Source organism: Accipiter gentilis, chromosome 10 (assembly GCF_929443795.1).
Source record: "Accipiter gentilis chromosome 10, bAccGen1.1, whole genome shotgun sequence".
Taxonomy (NCBI): domain Eukaryota; kingdom Metazoa; phylum Chordata; class Aves; order Accipitriformes; family Accipitridae; genus Astur; species Astur gentilis.
Genome location: NC_064889.1, coordinates 33,624,933 through 33,643,592, shown reverse-complemented (window position 1 = coordinate 33,643,592; position 18,660 = coordinate 33,624,933). Strand labels below are relative to the sequence as shown.

Sequence of the window (18,660 nt, the reverse complement as noted above, 5' to 3'; positions counted from 1 at the left end):
GGCAGATCTAGGTCTGTGTGACCCAGCAGGCAGCTCAGGTTGGGGCAGTACCCCGCTCTGTGCAGGCACTGGGATAGGAGAAGGCTGAGCATGCACTTGAAACATGTTAGCATGAAGTCTCCATCCTCAAGGGGCCATTACAGCACTGGGACACCCATGGAAAGGATTGTGCTGACACCCATGGGCTTTTTGACAAGTTCGTGGTGTATTTAAGAGATCAGAGAGTTGTCCTGGCTTTGCTGAAGTCTCCCTGAGGTTTGTTGCTCCCATCTCCCTGGCCCTACCTGGTATGGAGTGTGTGCACTATGTTGAATCACAATGCTGGCCACGTCGCTTGTAAATTATCTGATCCAGACACTGAAGCTGATTATATAGCTTGGTTTTGTGCTGTTGATTGTCTTCCAGTGCTTGAGACCAATGGATGACCTGGCTGCAGGATGGTCTGTGTCAGGCCTGGGTTTAGCTTCTTGGCCTCAGGCAAGCCTGAAAACCCCCTAACCCTCTGGGTTGTTTTCCCTCTTTTCTGGCTGTTGTTGCCAAGACTGATCATCTGACCCGGCAGAACTGTCTCTGTTGTCAGAGGAAATAACGGGCAGATATAATTAGCAATGTCAGACCCAGGCAGTCAAACAGCAATCGGACGCATGCAGATGGCTCTTGGAAGCATGGTCTGTTCCTCTGGCTTGGGGCTGTCTGCTGATCTGGAAGGAGGGAACTGGAGATTGAATTGAGTTTCTCTTAAATAAACTTCTCAGTAAAGATTAATTTCTTTCCAGTCTAATTGACAACACCAGATTGCTCTAAGGGGAGTTGTAAATAAAAGGATCTCAATGAGATATCTACTGGCATCTCCAGGTTTAGGCACAGATTCCTCCTGTTTTTAAACACAATTGGTTTTCCACTCCAAGCAGGCTCCTAACTGGGCCCTGTAAATGCAGTGAGTTTCCAAAGGGCAGCTGCCAGGGTAGCCAGGCTCAGGCTAGCACCAGTTTCCTAAAGAAGCTGAAATGACCTGGCTAGCACAAGCCACTGCCCCTCCCTGAGGTGACACTGCTGACCACCCAGGTCTGTGCTTTGCCACTACCCCAGGGATGCCTGATGGCTGTATGGGCTGATGGATGGAGGGGTGTCAGCCGGAGCAGCCAGAGTGCAGGCGTGGGGCTTCCTAACACAAGTGCCAATGAGCCGGGTGTGAAGCACGGCTCAAGCAGTGCAGTGGACCTGGCTTCGTTCTCAGCTCAGCAGTTGATTGGAGCTGGCAGCAAGAAAACTCTCTGCCCAGGGCTGCCTTCCAGCCCTGCCTGACCGTGTCCCGCAGCGGAGGGAGGAAGGGCAGCATTTCCCATTAGCGAGGGTGAGGGATCGCTGTGCCCTTGGGCAGGGAGCCCCGGGATCTCTGCAGAGGCGGGGGGGCCTCTATCACTGCGGACTGAGATGATGTGGGGGGCCCTGGAGAGGGACCAGCGGTTGTGTGGAAGTTGCCACGGGCCCTGCCGGCGTGGAGGGGAGCTCCCACGGCCTCCCCGCCCCCGGGCGGGACCGGCCTCCCCCCCACCGCCTCCTCCGGGCGGGGGAACCCTGCGAGCGGGGCGGGCACGTCAGCGGCGGCGGCGAGGAGCCGGGCACAGCTCCGCTGTCCTGCGGGGGCCCGGACCGAGCCGTGCTGAACCGGGCCGCGCCGATCAAAACCCAACCGGACCAAACCCAGCCGTGCTGTGCTGAACCGGGCCGGGCCGAACCGCGGCCCCTGCGGAGCCAGACCGGGACCAACGGGACCGGAGCGGGCCGGGCCGGGGGTGGGGGGGCGGCCGCTGTCCGTGGTGCTGAAGGCGGCGCGGCCGCTGTCCGTGGTGCTGAAGGCGGCGCGGCTGCTGTCCGTGGTGCTGCAGGAGCAGCCCGGCCCGGCCCGGTCCCAGCCCCAGCGCCGGCGGCCGGAGGCGGCCCATGCACCCCGGCCATGGAGACCCGCGCCGCCGGCTCGGGGGGGGCTGGCTACAACGAGGCCCTGCTGCACAAGGTAGGGCTGGGGCAGCGGCGGTGCTCGGAGAGAGGGGGAACCCGGGGGGGCGGGGGGTGTGCCGGGGCGGCCTGAGAGCAACTGCCGGGGTCGGGCGCCTGCTTGAACTTCCCCGGCAAACTCCGTCCCTCTCCCCTCCTCGCTCCTCTTGTGTCGGTGGGGTCCATTCGCCACCCACCGTCTCGGCGGGGTGGGGGGGGGGGATGCGGCTGCAGTTCTTCCCCCCGCCCCCCCAGTTTGCGGCGGCCGGGGCTGGGCAACCCACGGGGTTCGGCCCCGGTCCCCGCCACCTCCCGGGTGACGGTGGGGAGGAGGGCGGCAGGATCGGGCGTGTTTGCAAAGCAAAGCGGGCGAGAGAGCTGGAAAGGGGCCAGCCCCGCGGCACAGCCGGCAGCCGGCTGTCCTGTGCATGCTCCGAGGGGTCGGGGGGACCTGCGCTCCGGGGCTCTGGTTGCCAGAGGCAGCCTAAGGACCCGAGACTTCCCTGCCATGAAATAGCGGTGTCCCAAGAGATCTCCATCCCTGCCCCCCTTGCTTTAAAATCTTTCTCTTCTGCGGGGTCCCTGGGACTGCGTTTTGTAACTCCACGGTGCAGAGGGTGGCTGGGGCTGCTGCTGTCCCCGCAAGATCTGGGTGGCTCAGGCTCTGCTGTAGGCTTTGCTGGAGCAGGGCTTTTTCTCCCTGCAGTCAGACGCTGCCCTGCAACTCCAGGAGACATGGAGGAGACGCTGAGCTCTGCCAGATCCACCCATCACTCCCTCTTGCTGTCCTGAAGCCTCTGCTGCAGTCCCCAGTGACTGTGCAGGGACCGACACCCCTGGGCAGCGGGGGAAAAGCGGGGTAGAGCAGAGCAGGGGAAAGGGCAGGGGCTGTGTTGATCCCTCTTCACAAATCCCAGTCTATTTTACATCCTGCTCTACTCAGGGCAATGTGCCCAGCCCTTGATTAGCAGGAAAATATCAATTACTAGCAACTCTCATTTCTGTTGTACACCTAATACGTAGGACATGCCTCCAGGGATGACTCAAGAAACTTTGATTCTTTGCAAAACCTTAACTCTCTCTTCTCCAGCAATGAGCTGCTGCAGTAAAGGAACGACACTGGTGGAAATGAGTCTCTGGGCAGAAGAGATGCCCAGACAAATAACCATCCCAGTTCTCTGCTGTTTCCCTTGGTATTACACTGCCGCTCCTAGCTGGGTTGCTTGTCATGCAGAAACAAGCCTGCTCTGCTCCAGGGATGTGAGGCAGCAAATACCTCGCTAGATCTTGTTTCTGAGCAAGGAATCACATTTCAGATGTGCTGAGAAACCCCAAGAGAGCTTTGCACTCTGGAGGCAAAGGTTAAATGATTTCTGATTGGTGGCTAAACCCAGGCCTGGGAAGGAAACAGGCTAGGAGCAAATCAAAGTGGGAACAGAGGTTTGTTCTGGGCTGTTCCAGAAAAGTTTCACTTGGCACAAAATGACAGATTCTGCTTTCAGGTGATTTGACCAATTGCCAAATTCTTCTTCCTCCCATTGGATGCTTGGATCCATTTAGCTGGAACAAGCCCCAGGGGGAGAGGGACATGACCCTGGGCTATGGTTGATTCAAGGTGTTAGCAGGGGGTTTGCAAACAGGGATCCCCTGCGTGACCTAAGCCAGCTTTTGTCTTTTTGCGTAGCCCTAGAGCTCGTGTCTACAGGGCTGAAATGCAGTCTCTGCCAGGGCAAGGGTCCAGCTGGGCTGGCAGAAGACGCGGGGCTCTGGCTCGAGCCAGTGTAAGGGGCTTGGCCGTGGTGAAACAGTGCCTGGGCAGGCTGAGGACAGCTCTGAGGTGTCCCTCTGGCACAGGACAGCTCACGGCATCATCCAGCAGCATCCAAGTTGCCCTGGAGCACTGCCTGAAGGAGGGGAGAGGCAACACAATTTTGTTCATAGGGAAGGTAGAAATAAGTCTCGGTAATGCGTCCCTGAGAGACCATGACAGCAGGGTGGCCAGGGGCCGAAAGAAGCCACAGCTTCACTCTTACACCTCTCCCAGTGCTGTGCCCTGGCTGAGCTCTGCAGGCAGTTGTGCTGGGGCGCACGTACACAATGGCCACAATTTGTTGTGACAAATCCTGCTGACCTGTGAGCAAGTCTTTGGGTTTGGGGCTTCAGCAGCTTTCTGAAAGCAGCAGCAGAGCCTGTGGAGGGCACCTCTCTTCTCCCTGCATCTCCCAGGACTGGAGTTTTACGCTGTCAGGCTCCTGCTAGCTACATGTTAGCTCAGGTCCAGCTACCATGCATTAAAGCTCAAAATGAACTGGGAAGAAAACCTCAAACCGCACGCGCTGTCCTAGATCTCTTCCCGCTTGGCTGGCACTGGAAATGCAGCAATCACCTCCCCACACTGCTTTGACAGCCGTGCAAAACCTCTCTTCCCTAGGCATGTTAGACCAAAATATCTCCTTTGCTCACTGACTGCCAGCACGGGTAGGGCAGATCTGAGTGGGTTTGCCCTCACTGCCCCATTGCTCTGCCTTGTGTCTGCAACCTGCACTGAGCCAGCAGCGGTTTTGAAGGGAGGTGATTCACCTGGGTCTGAATTATCCCAAAGTCCCTAATTTGAGTTGTGGGGAGGGATATTTGCTCTTTCCCTAAGGCAGAGCTGGCAGACAGGTCTGCTCGGGGGTGTGTTACAAGCTGTGCCTGCTGGGGCTGTGGAGCAGGCGAACTGTGGGGTGGTGGAGAAGCAAAGTTACCTCTGCCCACACAGTGGAAATAATTTCCTTTAGCTGGAAACAAGAACTTCTCTGATTGTACTGGGGCTCAGGAGCGGTGCTTTGGGACTGTCACCCAGTGGCTTTCCCAGTCTTGGCCAGGTTTCCCTCTGTGCCTTGGCCAGCCCACCTGTGCATGCACCCCCGCAAAGCACTGCTCCATCCCCACACCACCATGCAGAAAAGAACTACAGCACCAAAAGGAATCTCTAAGCATTTTTGCCAAAGTTTTCCGGGCAAAGGAAAAACCCCAGGAAAACGCAGGGTGCTTGGGAGGCTGGGCTGTGGCCGAGGATGCTGGCAAGAGGAAGGGCAGGTACGGAGCTTTGTCACTGGGAGGCTTCTTATCATGACTCAGGCATGTCCAAACTGAGGTTTCAACAGCTGGCTAGCCACATCCACTCCACAGAGGGGTTTTTCTTCTTCTTTTATGTTTATTTCATAGCCAGGAAGGCCATGGTGATTTCCACTGTGCTGTACCTCCACAGAGCCCATGAGCTTTTCCTGAAGTCATTAGGAATCTCTTGGCTGATTCAGGCCAACTTTTACTGTTATTATTATTCAGTCATGAAGCAATTCATGAGTTGTCTCTCTTATAAATCCCAGTTAAATTATTGATAGCAGAGCCTGCCTTTTATACATGTTCTCTGTGAATCCTGGGCTCTGGAGGCTTTCTGGTGCTCATTCCAGCCATCTCTCCTCCCTCCATAATTAATGCCATTTTCTGCATTAACTGCTCCCAAAGACAGCGATGCAGGGTGCAGCTGGTTCTGTTGCACCTCCCAGCACCAGTGATTTACCTGGGAATAGTGTAGCACCAAAGAATGCAGTGCTGGGGTGCAGGAGCCCCACGGTAATGAACTCTTGGGGTGTTTTCCTATGTGGCTGCTCCAGGGCAGATCCTTCTCTGTGCACAGGGAATGTGTCTGGGCCCCAGGGCAAAGCCAAAGGGGGTTTGGGCAGGGAAATTCCCCCCAGGGAAAGGGATGACCCAGCTCCTCTGGCCCACGTGCAAGGACTTCACCCAGAGATTTCTGCCTCCCAACATCCCCCCAGCTCTCGCACAGGCTCCCAACCCACGGGGCTGCTCTGAACGTACAAGTGACCTGCAAACAGCCTGACATCTAGTTAGGGAGGGCACAGAAATCTCTGGCTGCAGATCTGACCCCAGGTTGCTGCCTCTGAGCCCTGCAGAAGTGCAGGGCTCCCTCCTGCCAAAAGCTCTGCTCAACAGGTCAGGCTTTTCCCAGGAGATGTTTGGGGTTTGGGATGTTTTTTCCAGGGAAAAATGCTGATTCACCGAAGCGAGCGTTTCACTGAAGCGTATTGGCATTAACAGGCTCCAGGCAGGTTGTGGTGCGGTGATTTATGCAAGGCATGATGCTGGTCTCCTGCCAGTCCATGTTCCTGCTTCATTTGTGGTCCTCAAGCTCCTTGGCTTTTGGTTTCAGCCCACTCCTTTGGGGCTGTGGAGTGGCAGGAACTGTGGTGCCGGGTGGCATGTGGCATGTGCCTGTTGCCTGTTGGCTGGATCCCCCATAGCCTCGTGGAGCACAAAATCAGTTCTTGAGCTGCCAGGGCTGTTTGGGCACTTGATTAAACACGTTTCTCCATGCTCCTCTGCCCTACTCTTCACCAGGGGTACGTGCAGTGCCCAAAGTGGTGCCAGCCCGGGTTTCACCTCAGGGCGCCTCGGTACAGGGCAGGTGATGGAGGGATGGGACCGGCCATATGCAGAGGCTCTCTTGGCCATCAGGAAGATGCTGAAGCAACAGCTTCCACTTGGCAGGCAAAGAGTGACCTTCACGATGTCACCCGGGGTGGGGATGAAGAGCTGAGTTGCCCTGGGATTGAGCAGGGCTGCTGGAGCTGTATTGGACTAAACACAAATTGAGGGGGAAACAACAGATGCAGTGAAGTGCAGCACAGGTGGAGGCAGAGAGTGGGGGGGTTCAGGCCCAGCACCTTGCTGGCTCTGCCCTGCAGCCTCAGGGGTGGCAGGGGACCCATGATGGGGGGACGGGACACTGCCGCAGGGCCAGCTCAGCGCTTGCCAGGGCAGCAGCTACAGCAATACCTGTGTCCTGAAAGAGAGAGCCAAAATCACTTCTGAGCAAGAAACCGGTTAGCAGAGTGTTTATTTTAACTTGTGTCCCTCTGAAAGGGTTGAAAGTGCCTCGGTTTCCTGAAAGGATGGGAATGTTTGTGCCGGTGGCTCTGCAAACAAAACCCAGATACTGGCAGAGAGGGGAGGGAGGGATTTGCGTTTGCACCGTTGTTCTCCCTTAGGCCAGGGATTTGGAGGAACACTGGCAGGAGCAGAAGGGAGGATAGGCTCCCCAGGAATGCGGTGTGGGTACCAGGGCCACAGGCTGGCAGCTTGGGAGCTGCTCGGGAGGTGATGGCAATGGCCCAGCTCTGACACCTGCACAGCTCCCTTGTCCCTTCTGCTCGGGGACAAGCAAGCTTTGCCCCCTGCAGGACAGCCCTGGGGCTTCCCATGAAGGGCTGGAGAGGCAGAGAGGTTCCAGGACTTCAAACCCAGCACCCTGCCGGCGGGGAGCACTGTGGGTCCACGGCATTAATGCAGCATGAAAACAGCCCGGTGCCCCAGAGAGGCTGCGTGGCTGTGGCAGTGGCTGTGTGCAGCAGCTGCGGGAGATGCTGTCTTTACTAAACAGTCTTGGACCTAACCCAGTGCCGCCAGAGTCCTCCCAAAGAGGTTTTCTGCCAGGGCTGTGCAAGCCAAGGCTGGCTCTGCTCAGCAGCTTCCCAAGCTGGGGCAGGAGCGTCTCTCCTGCTCACTCCCCATGACGGGCTGCGCTTCGCTTTCTCTTCCACCTCTGCACTTGGGGAGGGCACAGTGGGCTAATGCCTGAAGCTCAGTCTGGGGCACATTTCATTTATTACAGAGATGGTCAGAGCGGTGGAAATTCCTCCCCAGGCAGGTGGCAGGACCCAAGGGGACAGCAAGGAACAGGGCCCAGTGGGACAAGCCATCTGGCCCTGATGCTGGCACCCAGCAGCCCTTGGGACAATCTGCTGCTGGGCAGGGCTGGGCAGGGGGGCTGCCATGGGGTTTCCATGGGGCCCACGGCTCTGCCATGATCCGGGGCCAGGCTGGTCCCTCCCGATCCTGCTGTGTTCCCTGCTGCATCCCCCCAGCACCCTCTCCCTAAATTCCCAGCCCCTGGCTGCATGCTGTACCTGCAGGCTCGGGCACCGCCTGCTCCCATGCACTGACTCCTCTTTACCTGGTCCTTGCAGACGATCCTGGTCGGAGACAGCGGCGTGGGGAAGACATCTCTGCTGGTCCAGTTTGACCAGGGCAAGTTCATTCCTGGCTCCTTCTCCGCTACTGTGGGCATTGGGTTTACGGTAAGAACCCAATTCCTGGTCCCTGGGCTGTGCAACCTTGCTTACCCTTGGGGAAGCAGCTTTATTTGGGTAATCATAAGCTACGTTTCTATGCTTCTAAGCGGTGCTAAGCACAAAGAATTGGGAGAATTTGGTGCTGCTGGATGAAGGGCCCTGTTTGGCTGTGTGCTTGCCGGCAAGCTGGGGGCAGGTGCGCTTCAGTTGCTGGAGGGGATGGCGGATGGACGAGGCTTCACATCCCAAAACTCTCTGTGGGGCCGTGCCTGAATGCAGCCTTTTGCTTCACACCCAGAAAGCAGCCTTTGGAGCGGCCCTGCTCTCCCAGGGAGAAGCCAGCCGGTGTCCTGCCTGTGCGGCCCAGGGCCCTCACAAAAAGTCAGGCAGATGGCTACAGCGCCTGGAAAAAGCACTCGGCTGCCGTCCAGCACTATTTGCAGAGCTGCCGCGGGGCCGGTGAGTGGCTCTGACACGTGTGTCCTCTCTCCTGGGGGAGACTGGGACAGAGACAGCGCTTTGGACCTCACTGCGCAGTGAGACCAGCATCCCTCCAGCATCCCTGACAAGGCTGGGGCTCAGCACGAGGCCGTTACCCATGGGATGGCTATTACCCATGAGGATGCTATTACCCGTGGGGATTTTCTCTCGAGTCCAGGCCAAGGAAGCAGGGAAACATGTGGTACCAGCATGGGGGGTCTGGGGCCAAGCAGCCCAGGGGCTGGCAGCCAAGAGTGCCCCTGCGGGCAGTGCCGAGCCCTGGGCAGGCAGAGGAGGCTCAGCCGTGCTCCTGACCTTTGCCAGCTCTCGGCTGCTTTGTTTCTCCTGCAGCAAATGACAGCGTGGGGAGGTGATGCTCAGCCAGGAGTTTTTCCTGCCCAGGCAACTCCGTGAGCGCCAACACGGTTTGCCGTATCCTTCCAGGCCCCCTCCCCAGCAAGCTGCAGGGGAGCTCAGCCGCTTCTAGGAGCTCCGAGTGTCTCCAGCCTTCAGCTCTGGGCACTTTCCTGGTGAAAGAGGGAATATAAACTATAAATCCCCTGGCTGGGTCTGAGCGCAGTTATGGGACTGGAAATACAGGTTCCCTTTCCCGAGGGGCAGAGGGAGGCTTGGCTGGAGCAGGAGCCGGCAGCCGAGGAAGACGCAGAGGCGGGTGACCTCGCAGAGGGCATCTCTGCCATCGGACCTCCCGCAGCCACGCGTGGCCTTCGCCCTGAGATTAGCCCTGGACTTGCTGGGGCGATGGGCTGGGCATCCCCGGGGAAAATAAATCAGAGGGAGCTGAAGGCTCCTCTCCGTGGAGTGGTGCCTGTAAGCTTGAAGACATCTGGACCTGGATGGGGTTTCATGGAGTGAGATTTTGGACAATGCAACGTTCCTGGCTCTGCCCCAGGACTTCTCCCGCATTCCCACGCTTGGCCTTTTCCCAAATGAAGAGCGCTACGAACCACATCCCAATGGCCGGCGTAGGATGCTGGGGGCCGTGAGCAGCCGGGGGGAGCGGGAGCCCTGGCAGCCGTCCCAGCCGAGCCGCTGAACTGGCTCGCCGCGGTGCATGGCTTCCGGCTAACGGCCGCTGCTTCTGGTTTCCTCCCGGCTTCTCTGCGCCTTGGTGCGAACCCGGGGCCCGGTTCAGCAGCCGTCGGGGCTGGAGCAGACGGGCTAAACCCCCCACCCTCGACCGGACCGGTGGGGTGGGAGTGGGAGCTACCGTCCCCACCGAGCCGGCGTGGCGGGGGCGATTTAGCACTGGGGTCTTCATCCCCACACCCTGGGGGGGGCTGGGGGCTGTTCATTTGTGGGGTGAGCGGTTCCTTCTCTCCCCATCCGTGTGTCTGGCGGGACGTGCCACGGCTCTGCCCGTTGTCCGGTGCCGCCGAGCCCCTGGCAAACCCAAGCACCCCGGGGTCCCCGGTGTGGGGGTGCGGGGGGTGGGTGGGTGGGTGCAGGTTTCCAGCCTTGAGCCTCCTCTTCCTCATCCCGGGGCCGGGCCGGGCAGGGCAGGGAGGTGGCCGGGGCACAGCCTTGGGGGTGGCATCGGCCGGGGAGGAGGAGGAGGAAGAGGAGGAGGAAGGCGGGCAGGGCAGGGCCGGGCCGGGTGGGGCCGCGGCTCCCGCTGGTCCCGCGGGGGCCGGGACTCGGCGGCTCCGCTCGGACGCACCATGAGCGGCCCCGGAGGGACGGCGGGGAGCGGGACCCCCCCGGCGGGGAACGGGGACCCCCCCGCTCTGCCCCGGGACTACGAGCTGGCCGGCAAGGTGGGAGGTGGCGCGGGGTGAGGGGGGAGCGGGGATGGACCCCCAAAAGTTCTGTCGGGGGTGGAGGTTGGGACTCGCCCCACCGGCCCGGGGGAGACCGGGAGGGGTCCGGGGGGGGGGGGGGGCCGGGGACCGCCCGCTTCCCCCGGTGCCGCGATCGCGCCCAGGAAGCGGCTGCGGGTCGGGGAAGGGGAAGGGGAAGGGGAAGGGGAAGGGGAAGGAGGCGGCAGCCCCAGCGGACCCCCCCCAGCCCTGCCCGCCCCTATCCCGGGGGGGTCCCAGATCGAGCAGATGTGGGGATGAGGGTCCTCCCCCCCCCCCGGGAGGTGGAGATAGGGGGTCCCTGCCCCAAGGTGGCGACGGGGGTCCCGTTCCCCCTGTCGCCCACCTGCAGAAATAGGGGTTTTGGGGGGTCTCGGCTTGGTGGGTGGGCAGTGGGACTAACTTGGGGGTGGGACACGGCCGAGCTCTGCCGTCTGAAAGGCCGTCCTGCTCTTCTCCAGGCAAGGGGGGGTCCTGCCAGCTGGGACAGCAGTGCCCTCCGTGATACAGGGCAGGGGAAACAGGACCCCATCCAGCCCATCCCAGCACCCCAAGGGCACCAGGGAGGGAGGGAGACAGCGTGTGTGGCCCAAAGCCGAGCCAGGCCAGGGCCCCGCACCCAGCCCACACCCCCCCCCCCACAAACACCCCTGCACCCCTGCCAGACATCGGGGTGGGAACCCTCCTCCCTGTTTGCCCCCCTTCTTCCCCAGCCCAGCTCGGCCGAGGGTCACCCTGAGGAAGCACCTTCCTCTTCCTGGCAGCAGAGGGGGGGCACAGGGCCGATAAACCTTTTGTCCAAAAAATTTAATATGCAGCCCTAGTCTGAGCCCAGCACCGACAGTCCTGCCACCTCACTGAGCCGGCTCCCAAAGCAGGGAGGCTCCCAAGGTGTGCTGCCACCTTCCCCAAAACACTTTTATTCCTTTGCCCTCACCCTCTCCACTCTGCCTCCTTTCAGTGGAGGGCAATTTTTGTGTTTGAGGGAGGAAATCAGTTGCCAGCTTGGTCTGAAGCAAGGCGGAGGAAGAACTGAGCAGTGTTCCCAGGTGCCGTCCAGCCTGGGCAGGGTTGGGGTGTCCTGGGGAAGGATTTGACCAACAAAGTGAATTGGCAGGAGGCAGAGCATTTCCAGCCCCCAGCTCTGGCTGGGCTGGCCCACAGCGTGTTTTGCTGTGCCATCCCTGCTGAGGGTGGCCACAGCTCTCTGTGTTTGCCCAGGCAGCAGGGCTGAGTGGGTTTGCTTTGCAGGCTCCAGCATCCCAGCAGGGTGGACTTGCAGGGATGGACCTTCTTGCTGGAATCCTGCTCGCTGCCATTTTTAGGCAGGGGCTAGATGCAGTCAGTGTCAGGTTAATTACTGCCGGGCAGGAAAGGGCTGCTGCCAGCGAGCGGGGAGGAGAGCATGGCATCAAGGCATCGGGTAAGGCTGTGCTTACCGAGACCAGCATTGGTCCTGGCTGCTGCCTGCCCGAGTCTGGTGGTGCCAGAGCAGTTGGGGAGCCTGGGCTGAGCCTGTTTGCTTAGCAGGAGGGGAAAAGGCACCGTGTTTGCTTTGGTGTCTGTGGCAGGCAGGGTGAGAGTCCCAGACGCGGTGGCGTTTGCCCAAGCCATGCACTACCCCTTGGGCTGGGCACACCCGGGGCCGGGGGCAAAGCGTGGGTGGAGGCGGCTCCGTGTGTCCGGGAGTTGCGGCCGGTTCTCCAGGAGCCTGCTGGGCTGGGAGATGGCCAGGGCCCGGCCCGAAGACATCTCTTCTCGGTGCGGTACCTGCCTTCCCACCAGCTCTCCTCTTCTGCTCTCCCCCTTTTCGGTGGCTGGGGGCTGCTCCGTTGCCCTGGGGCATCACCTGGCTGTACCCTTGGGGGTCCCATCCCACCCCCAGCTCTCAGCGGCGTCCCCAGACCCAGCTGGACCAGCCTTGGGGAAAGAAACAGAGGGACACGTGGGACCGGGGAGGGGCTCAGCACCACCCGGGGAAGCTGCGCCCTCCCCATCCCGCTGACACCTCTCCCTGCGCCCATCTTGCAGGTGATGTTACTTGGAGACTCGGGCGTGGGGAAAACCTGCTTCCTGCTCCAGTTCAAAGACGGGGCCTTTCTCTCCGGGACGTTCATAGCCACCGTGGGCATAGATTTCCGGGTGAGACCACCACAGCTGCCAGCCCCTCGCCTCTCCCGACCTGCACCTCAGCCAGGACAGGGTGCTGGGAAGGAGGGACAGGGGGTTTCCAGCCTCTGCACCCCAAATATTCTCCCAACCAGCTGCAGGCACTTGCTGAAACCCTTCCACCTCTCCCTGGGAGAGCTGTAACAGAGGGAAGAGCCCGCTGGGACTGTCAGCTCTTGCCTTTAAATCAGCAAAAAGCCTCGGTTTGGCCCATCCCAGCCGGATGCGTGGGCTCGGGGTGTGCGGTGGGCAGCTGGCACAGCCCACCGGCCAGGCTGAGGCCAACAGCTCGGGGGGCAAACGCTGGCTGCTGTAATTTTGTGCTTTGGAAAGGGCTGAAATGGGCTGTCGAGGAGTTGTTAAGGTCACCAGATCCCATTTAAACCTTCCCGCTGCTCTCTGTTCACCAAATTTCAGCTGCAGGGTCTCTCTGGGGATGCACAGGCGGGCAGAGCTGTTTGCAGCTCAGGGTAGAGCGGCGTTTCAGCAGGCTGGAAGTCACGGGGGTTGTCCCCGGTCTGGGCTCTGTCTGTGGCTGCCGACACGTGTCGAGCGTGGTCGGCGCTTCCTCTGCCTCCGCAGCTGCAGCTGCTCTGGTTTTCTGCTGCCTTTGCTGGGCTGCTCTTGGCTTGCAGGGGGGAATTGGGGGGGTTGGGGAGCAGGGCCTGGGGGAGAGGGCTGGGGGTTCGCTTTGGAGGGGTCTTGTGGCCTGTCCTTCCGATAAAGTCAGGAAAGAAGGAAAATCTGCCCCGTCCCACTGCTGGGCTCAGCGCTGGTGGCCCCAGGGATGTTGTCAGCTCGTGCAAGCATCCCCTCCAGCAGCTCATGGCTTGCTGCTGGCAAATCATTTCCAGTGTCTCCTAGGGCACGTTTGTTTTTTTTTTTATTCAGCCCATTTTCTCAACTTTTATCATCTCCACATGGGCTGAATTTCCATTTCAAACAATTCCAGGCAACGAAATTATTTATAGGGGTCTTCGCTTTCCAGAATCATCCCTCCAAGTACAATTCTTTAATAGTCTTAAAATAGCCCTTCAGTAACTCCTGCTTTTCTTTTCTCGAGCCTCTGGAGAGAAGTCCCTGCTCTTCTGAGTTGGGTACAGCAATTGCTTAAGCCCCAGTAACTGACTTCTCCACTCACTTGCAAATGCCTCTTCACTTCCCCAGTCCCAGCCTGGCTGCAAACCGCCCTAACTAACCCAGATTTCCTCCTGCTGTGCTGGATAAAGCTATGTGCTACCTGCAACCCCCCCAGCTCAGTGTCTGCAACCACCTTTAAGGGCCAAGCAAGGCTCCCACCAGCAAAGAAACCTGAGCTGGAGACCCAGCATCGCCCACTGAGCATCCCCAGGCAGCTCGTAGCACGCGAAGGCCTTAAATTGCTGCAAATAGCCCAAATTTTTAGTGCAGCAGTGGTTCGTTCGGCACAGGGAGCAGAGGAATCGTGGCAGAAGGGTCAGGGCTTTATGGTGGGCAAACATTATAAAAACACACCAAGACGTTATTCATGAATGCACATTTGCATGTAGTTCATGCAAGACCTCCCCACTTCCCCAGCTTTGCCGAACTTCCCCTGGCCACGCAGGCAAGCCCGGGGCTGCCCGGTAGGAGCCGAAGCAGATCGGCATCCCCAGGCTCTGCGGGGCAGCCTGCATCGTTAGCCAGCTCGTTACGGGACTTGGGAGCCACAAAGATGGGGGTGCTGGCTGTAGGAGGTGAGCGAGGCACCGGATCTAAAGCAGACTGGGATCTTGGTGTCCTGTCTCCGTCAGGGCCTGATTCTGCTCTTTTCCACCCTGACACGAGGGGATGCTGCTCTGGGATGTCCCCACAGCCACCGCGTGGCATCGCAGCCCCCCAGCAGGACCAGGGTTTGTAGCAATGAGGCTTCAACGTCCATCCCCACGGGCAGCCTGGCTTCATCCTGCTGGCCAGGGGAGAGCAGCCGAGGGGCCGGGGCATGACAGGTTCCAAGCCGGGGCTGGCCAGCACCCACACCAAGGCATGCTTTGGGCTGATGAACGTGCTCTCCTTCTTTTCTGCAGAACAAAGTGGTGGCCGTGGATGGCGTGAAGGTGAAGTTGCAGGTGAGCTTTGGGAGGGGGTGAGCAATTCCCAGCCAGATTGCTTGAACTCCCCCCCAGGCTGAGAGCGGTGGTCTGGCAGGGCCGGGAGCCACAGGGGCATCCATCCCCAGCTGGGAGGGATTTCCCCTCCCCGCTCTCACCGGGGCGGCTTTTCGGCAGATCTGGGACACGGCAGGACAGGAGCGTTTCCGCAGCGTCACCCATGCCTACTACAGGGATGCCCAAGGTGGGTTTGGGGTCTGGCGGGGACGGGGGAATACCAGCCGAAGCACATCCCTGCAGCAGGGCAATGCCTCTGCCTCTTCCCTTCCAGCCCTGCTCCTGCTCTACGATATCACCAGCAAGATGTCCTTCGACAACATCCGCGTGAGTCCCCTCCGTGGGTCGGGAACGTGTTTCTCCCTGGGAATTGGGGTCATGGGTGCCGTGTATGGCTTGCTGGGTGTTCGGGGCAGTTTGAATCCTGTTTTACACGTAAGCGCCGGCTGTTTTGGCCAGACCCAGCCGGCTGGGAGCTCGTCCCTGGGGCGCCTGGCTGGGTGCTGCATGGCTGGGTGAGTTTTGTTTAGGGACACGGTAAATGGCTGGAGGGAGAAACCGTGGTTTGGGATGGACGTGAACTACGCGTAGGCTTGGGCTGTAGCCAGGAGACGGGGCGTTTTCAGGACTGTTCAGCTGTCGTGCTGGAATGGTTCCCATGCCAAAAAAAAAGTCATTCTCCCCATCCTTATGGGGGCGAGTGAGGGCTGGGAGGGGAGGGACGAGGGTACCGCTCACCCTGACGCATCCCTGCTGCCCCACAGGCCTGGCTGACGGAGATCCACGAGTACGCCCAGAAGGACGTGGTCATCATGCTGCTGGGCAATAAGGTGCGTGCAGGGTCCTCCTTCACCCCGCGGTTTGCCGTGCCGTGCCGTGCCCTTGCCGTCCCTGTGGCTGTGGAGGGATGGGGCTCCGTGGGTGCTCTGCCTGCCGGCTGGGTGCAGCCAGCCTACACCCTCCGTGGGACTCTGCTGCTTTCTGGGCTCAGCCGAGCCCCAGAGGTGACCCCAGAGGTTTTTGGGGGTTCGGGGGGGGGGGGGGGTAGTGTCCCCGGCAGCCAGTGGGGGGCAGCACGAGGCTGAGGCTCCCAGTATGGGATGCTCCCGGTACTGGATGCTGGTGGGTACGGGATGCTGCTGGGTATGGGATGACCACCCAGGTCCTGGATGCACCCCCAGATCCCAGGTAACCCCAAGTCCCAGATGCCCAACCAGGACCCACATTCTCTCCAGGGGTCCCAGATGCTGCTGAGTGCCCAATGACAGATTGGGTATTGGATTTTCCCCTGGGACTGGTTGCTCTCTGAATCCTGGATGATGCTGGATACTTGATGCCCAGCAGGGTACCAGAAGCCCCCCTGGGTCCCGGATGCCCACAGGTACCCACTGGGTGCTGTCCCAAGTCCCCAGTGTCCCCAGGTCCTGGATGTGCCCCCACATCCTCAATGCCACCAGGTTCCAGATGCTCAACAGGTACTGGATTCGCCTCTGGGCACTGGATATTCCTGGGTCCCTGACACCCCCAGTTCCCGGCAGCCCCTTGCACACCCCACATTGCCTGCTTGCCAGGGTGCCAGCTGGCCCTGGTATGCGGTGACACTTTCCTTCCCTTGGCAGGCTGATGTGAGCAGTGAGAGGGCCGTGAGGACGGAAGATGGAGCATCGCTGGCGAGGGTGAGCCATGCCAGAGTCTATCCCAACCGCAGCCCCCCCCCAGACAATTGCGCATCGCTCAGGGTCCCCGTGCAGCTGTGCCGTCCCCTCTAATGGGTACCCAGACCCACCTGGCTCTAGCACGGGCAGCACGGCAGCCGCTTGCACACAAACCCTGGGGCAAGGCAGGGAGGGGAAGGCACCTCGTCCCCAAGACTCAGCCAGGTGACAGGGATGATTCGGAGGGACAGGAGGGAATTTTGGGGCTGGCCGCTGACAGGGCTGTGCTGCCCTTGCAGGAGTACGGGGTGCCTTTCATGGAGACGAGCGCCAAGACGGGCATGAACGTGGAGCTAGCCTTCCTGGCCATCGCCAAGTGAGTACCTGGGGGACCTGGGCAAGGGAGGTCTCCCCCTGACCCCGCTGCCTCCCGCACTGGCACTGGAGCAGGCAGGGGGGGTAACGCGGCCCCACCACCCCAGGGAGCTGAAGCAGCGTGCGGTGCAGCCGCCGGACGAGCCCCGCTTCCAGATCCATGACTACATCGAGTCACAGAAGAAGAAATCAAGCTGCTGTGCCTTCGCCTGAGAGTGGCCGGGAGGAGCTGGCAGCCCTGGGGGTACAGGCAGGAGGCAGAGCAGGGGCCCAATCCTGCCCTTGAGTGCCCGAGGAAACCAGGCTGTGACAAGCCAAGAGTGGACGGGACAATTCGGCGTGCACGGGGAGAGCCATTGCCCTGGTGCCAGGAGCCAGGGGCCAGATCCTGCTGCCCTGCGGGGCAATGCCTGGAGCTTACTGTGTGCTACTGGGGGAATAACCGCGGTGTGATGACTGCCAGCCTGGCCAGCGAGCCATTGTGGTGCCTCCATCAGCTGAGCAGGATACGGCCCCGCAGCTAGCTGAGGGCTCCTGGGAGCGGCTGGAGGGGTTGCGTGTGTGCCATGGATGAGCCTTCGTACAGCCGCCGGTCCTCTCCTCCCCTGCAGCCGTCCCCGCTCTTGGCACTGCTCTCGTCCGTCTGAAAGGGTCTGATCCAGCCTCCACGTCCCCGGTGCTGCCAGGCTCTGGCTTCCCTCCAGGGAGCTTCAGCTCTGCCCCCAGGCTGCCCCACGGCTGAGTCCAGCCTGTGCCCACACTCACCGTGACTCCTCGCTGCTGCAGTTGCTAATGTCAGCTTTTATCCTCCTGCCTCCACGAGGGCAGCGATGTCCCTGTTGTGTCCTGGTTCTGCCGGAGGGAAGGGCCGGGATGGGGAAGCGTCCAGCCAAGCCTGCTCCCTGCCTGCGCAGCTGACGTGAGACATAAAACTCCCCTTGGAGCACCCGAGCGATGCTTGGGGCAGTTCTAGTACACATGGCAATTTGGAAAAAACTTTATTTCCCCCCTCTTGTAGCCACAGGAATTAGAGACTTTTTTTTTTTTTTTTAACAAGACAAGCCTTTTTGTTTTCAATCCCTCCAGACAAAACCATCTCTGGCCTCACGCAGGCTGGAGCTGGTGGGGTGGAGGTGCCCGCGGTGGCCTGGGGCTGCTGTGCCTGCCGGCTCCCAGGGTGGACTGGGTTTCTGGTCCCATCGCTGCACGTGTCACACAACCGTTTCTTCCTGCCACTGGCAAATAGCAGCTGAAACCCACTCTCTGGAGAGCAGATGCCTGAGATGCTTCAGCCAGCAAACGCTGCTACACGGGGCACAAGGTACAAGGCTTGGGCCTGGAGTTGCTGCACATCCCCGGTGCTCAGCCTGGCCCTGCCGACCCCTCCAGCACGCTGCCGGCTCCCCTGACCGCTACCTAGGGTGGTGAGATGGTGAATATTTGGTTATATAGCTGAAGAGTTGATGCGAAGGGCAGCTGCGGAGGGCATGGCACTTTTGCACGTCGGAGTCGGGGACTGTCCGGCACATCAGTCCCCACCAGCATCTTCCCTGGCCCCACGCCCCAGCTGCTCGTCTCTCACCTGCCCCCGTCCCTCCTTTGCCTCTGCTCTGCTCCCGGGTCTTTCTTTGCAAGTTTACAGATTAAAGCTGGGTATTTTCAAGGCTTTGCATCTGCCTGTTTTTTCATTGTGTGAGAAATCTCTGCCCCGGGTCTGCAACGTGGGAGGCTGCTGCAGTCCGGCGCTGCAGAGCAGCGGGGCCGGGGGGGCCCTGGGAGCAGCTCTGGGGAGGGGGAAGCACCCACAGCCCCTTCCTCCCCGCCGGGCCTTTCCTTGAACATTTCAGACAGTCCAAAGGTGAGAGGGGAAGAGTAAACATGGCCTGTTAAATTAAAACCA

The 18,660-nt window shown here is 60.2% G+C and overlaps 1 protein-coding gene across 3 annotated transcripts; it reads left to right on the top strand.

Moving 5' to 3' along the window:
• Positions 1 to 1,584: 1,584 nt before the first annotated feature.
• RAB37 (RAB37, member RAS oncogene family) lies at positions 1,585 to 18,649 on the top strand. Of its 3 annotated transcripts, XM_049812106.1 has the most exons (10): positions 1,585 to 2,017; positions 8,031 to 8,141; positions 12,467 to 12,577; positions 14,650 to 14,691; positions 14,851 to 14,917; positions 15,005 to 15,057; positions 15,495 to 15,560; positions 16,350 to 16,406; positions 16,685 to 16,761; positions 16,868 to 18,649. In XM_049812106.1, the coding sequence occupies exons 1-10, from the start codon at positions 1,958 to 1,960 to the stop codon at positions 16,971 to 16,973; spliced, it is 750 nt and encodes a 249-aa protein (XP_049668063.1). In that variant the 5' UTR covers positions 1,585 to 1,957; the 3' UTR covers positions 16,974 to 18,649. The 3 variants fall into 3 exon arrangements, with proteins under 3 accessions (XP_049668063.1, XP_049668062.1, XP_049668061.1); XM_049812105.1 differs by lacking the exon at positions 12,467 to 12,577; XM_049812104.1 differs by lacking the exons at positions 1,585 to 2,017; positions 8,031 to 8,141 and adding an exon at positions 10,199 to 10,393 and having other exon boundaries at positions 16,868 to 18,648.
• Positions 18,650 to 18,660: the final 11 nt, after the last annotated feature.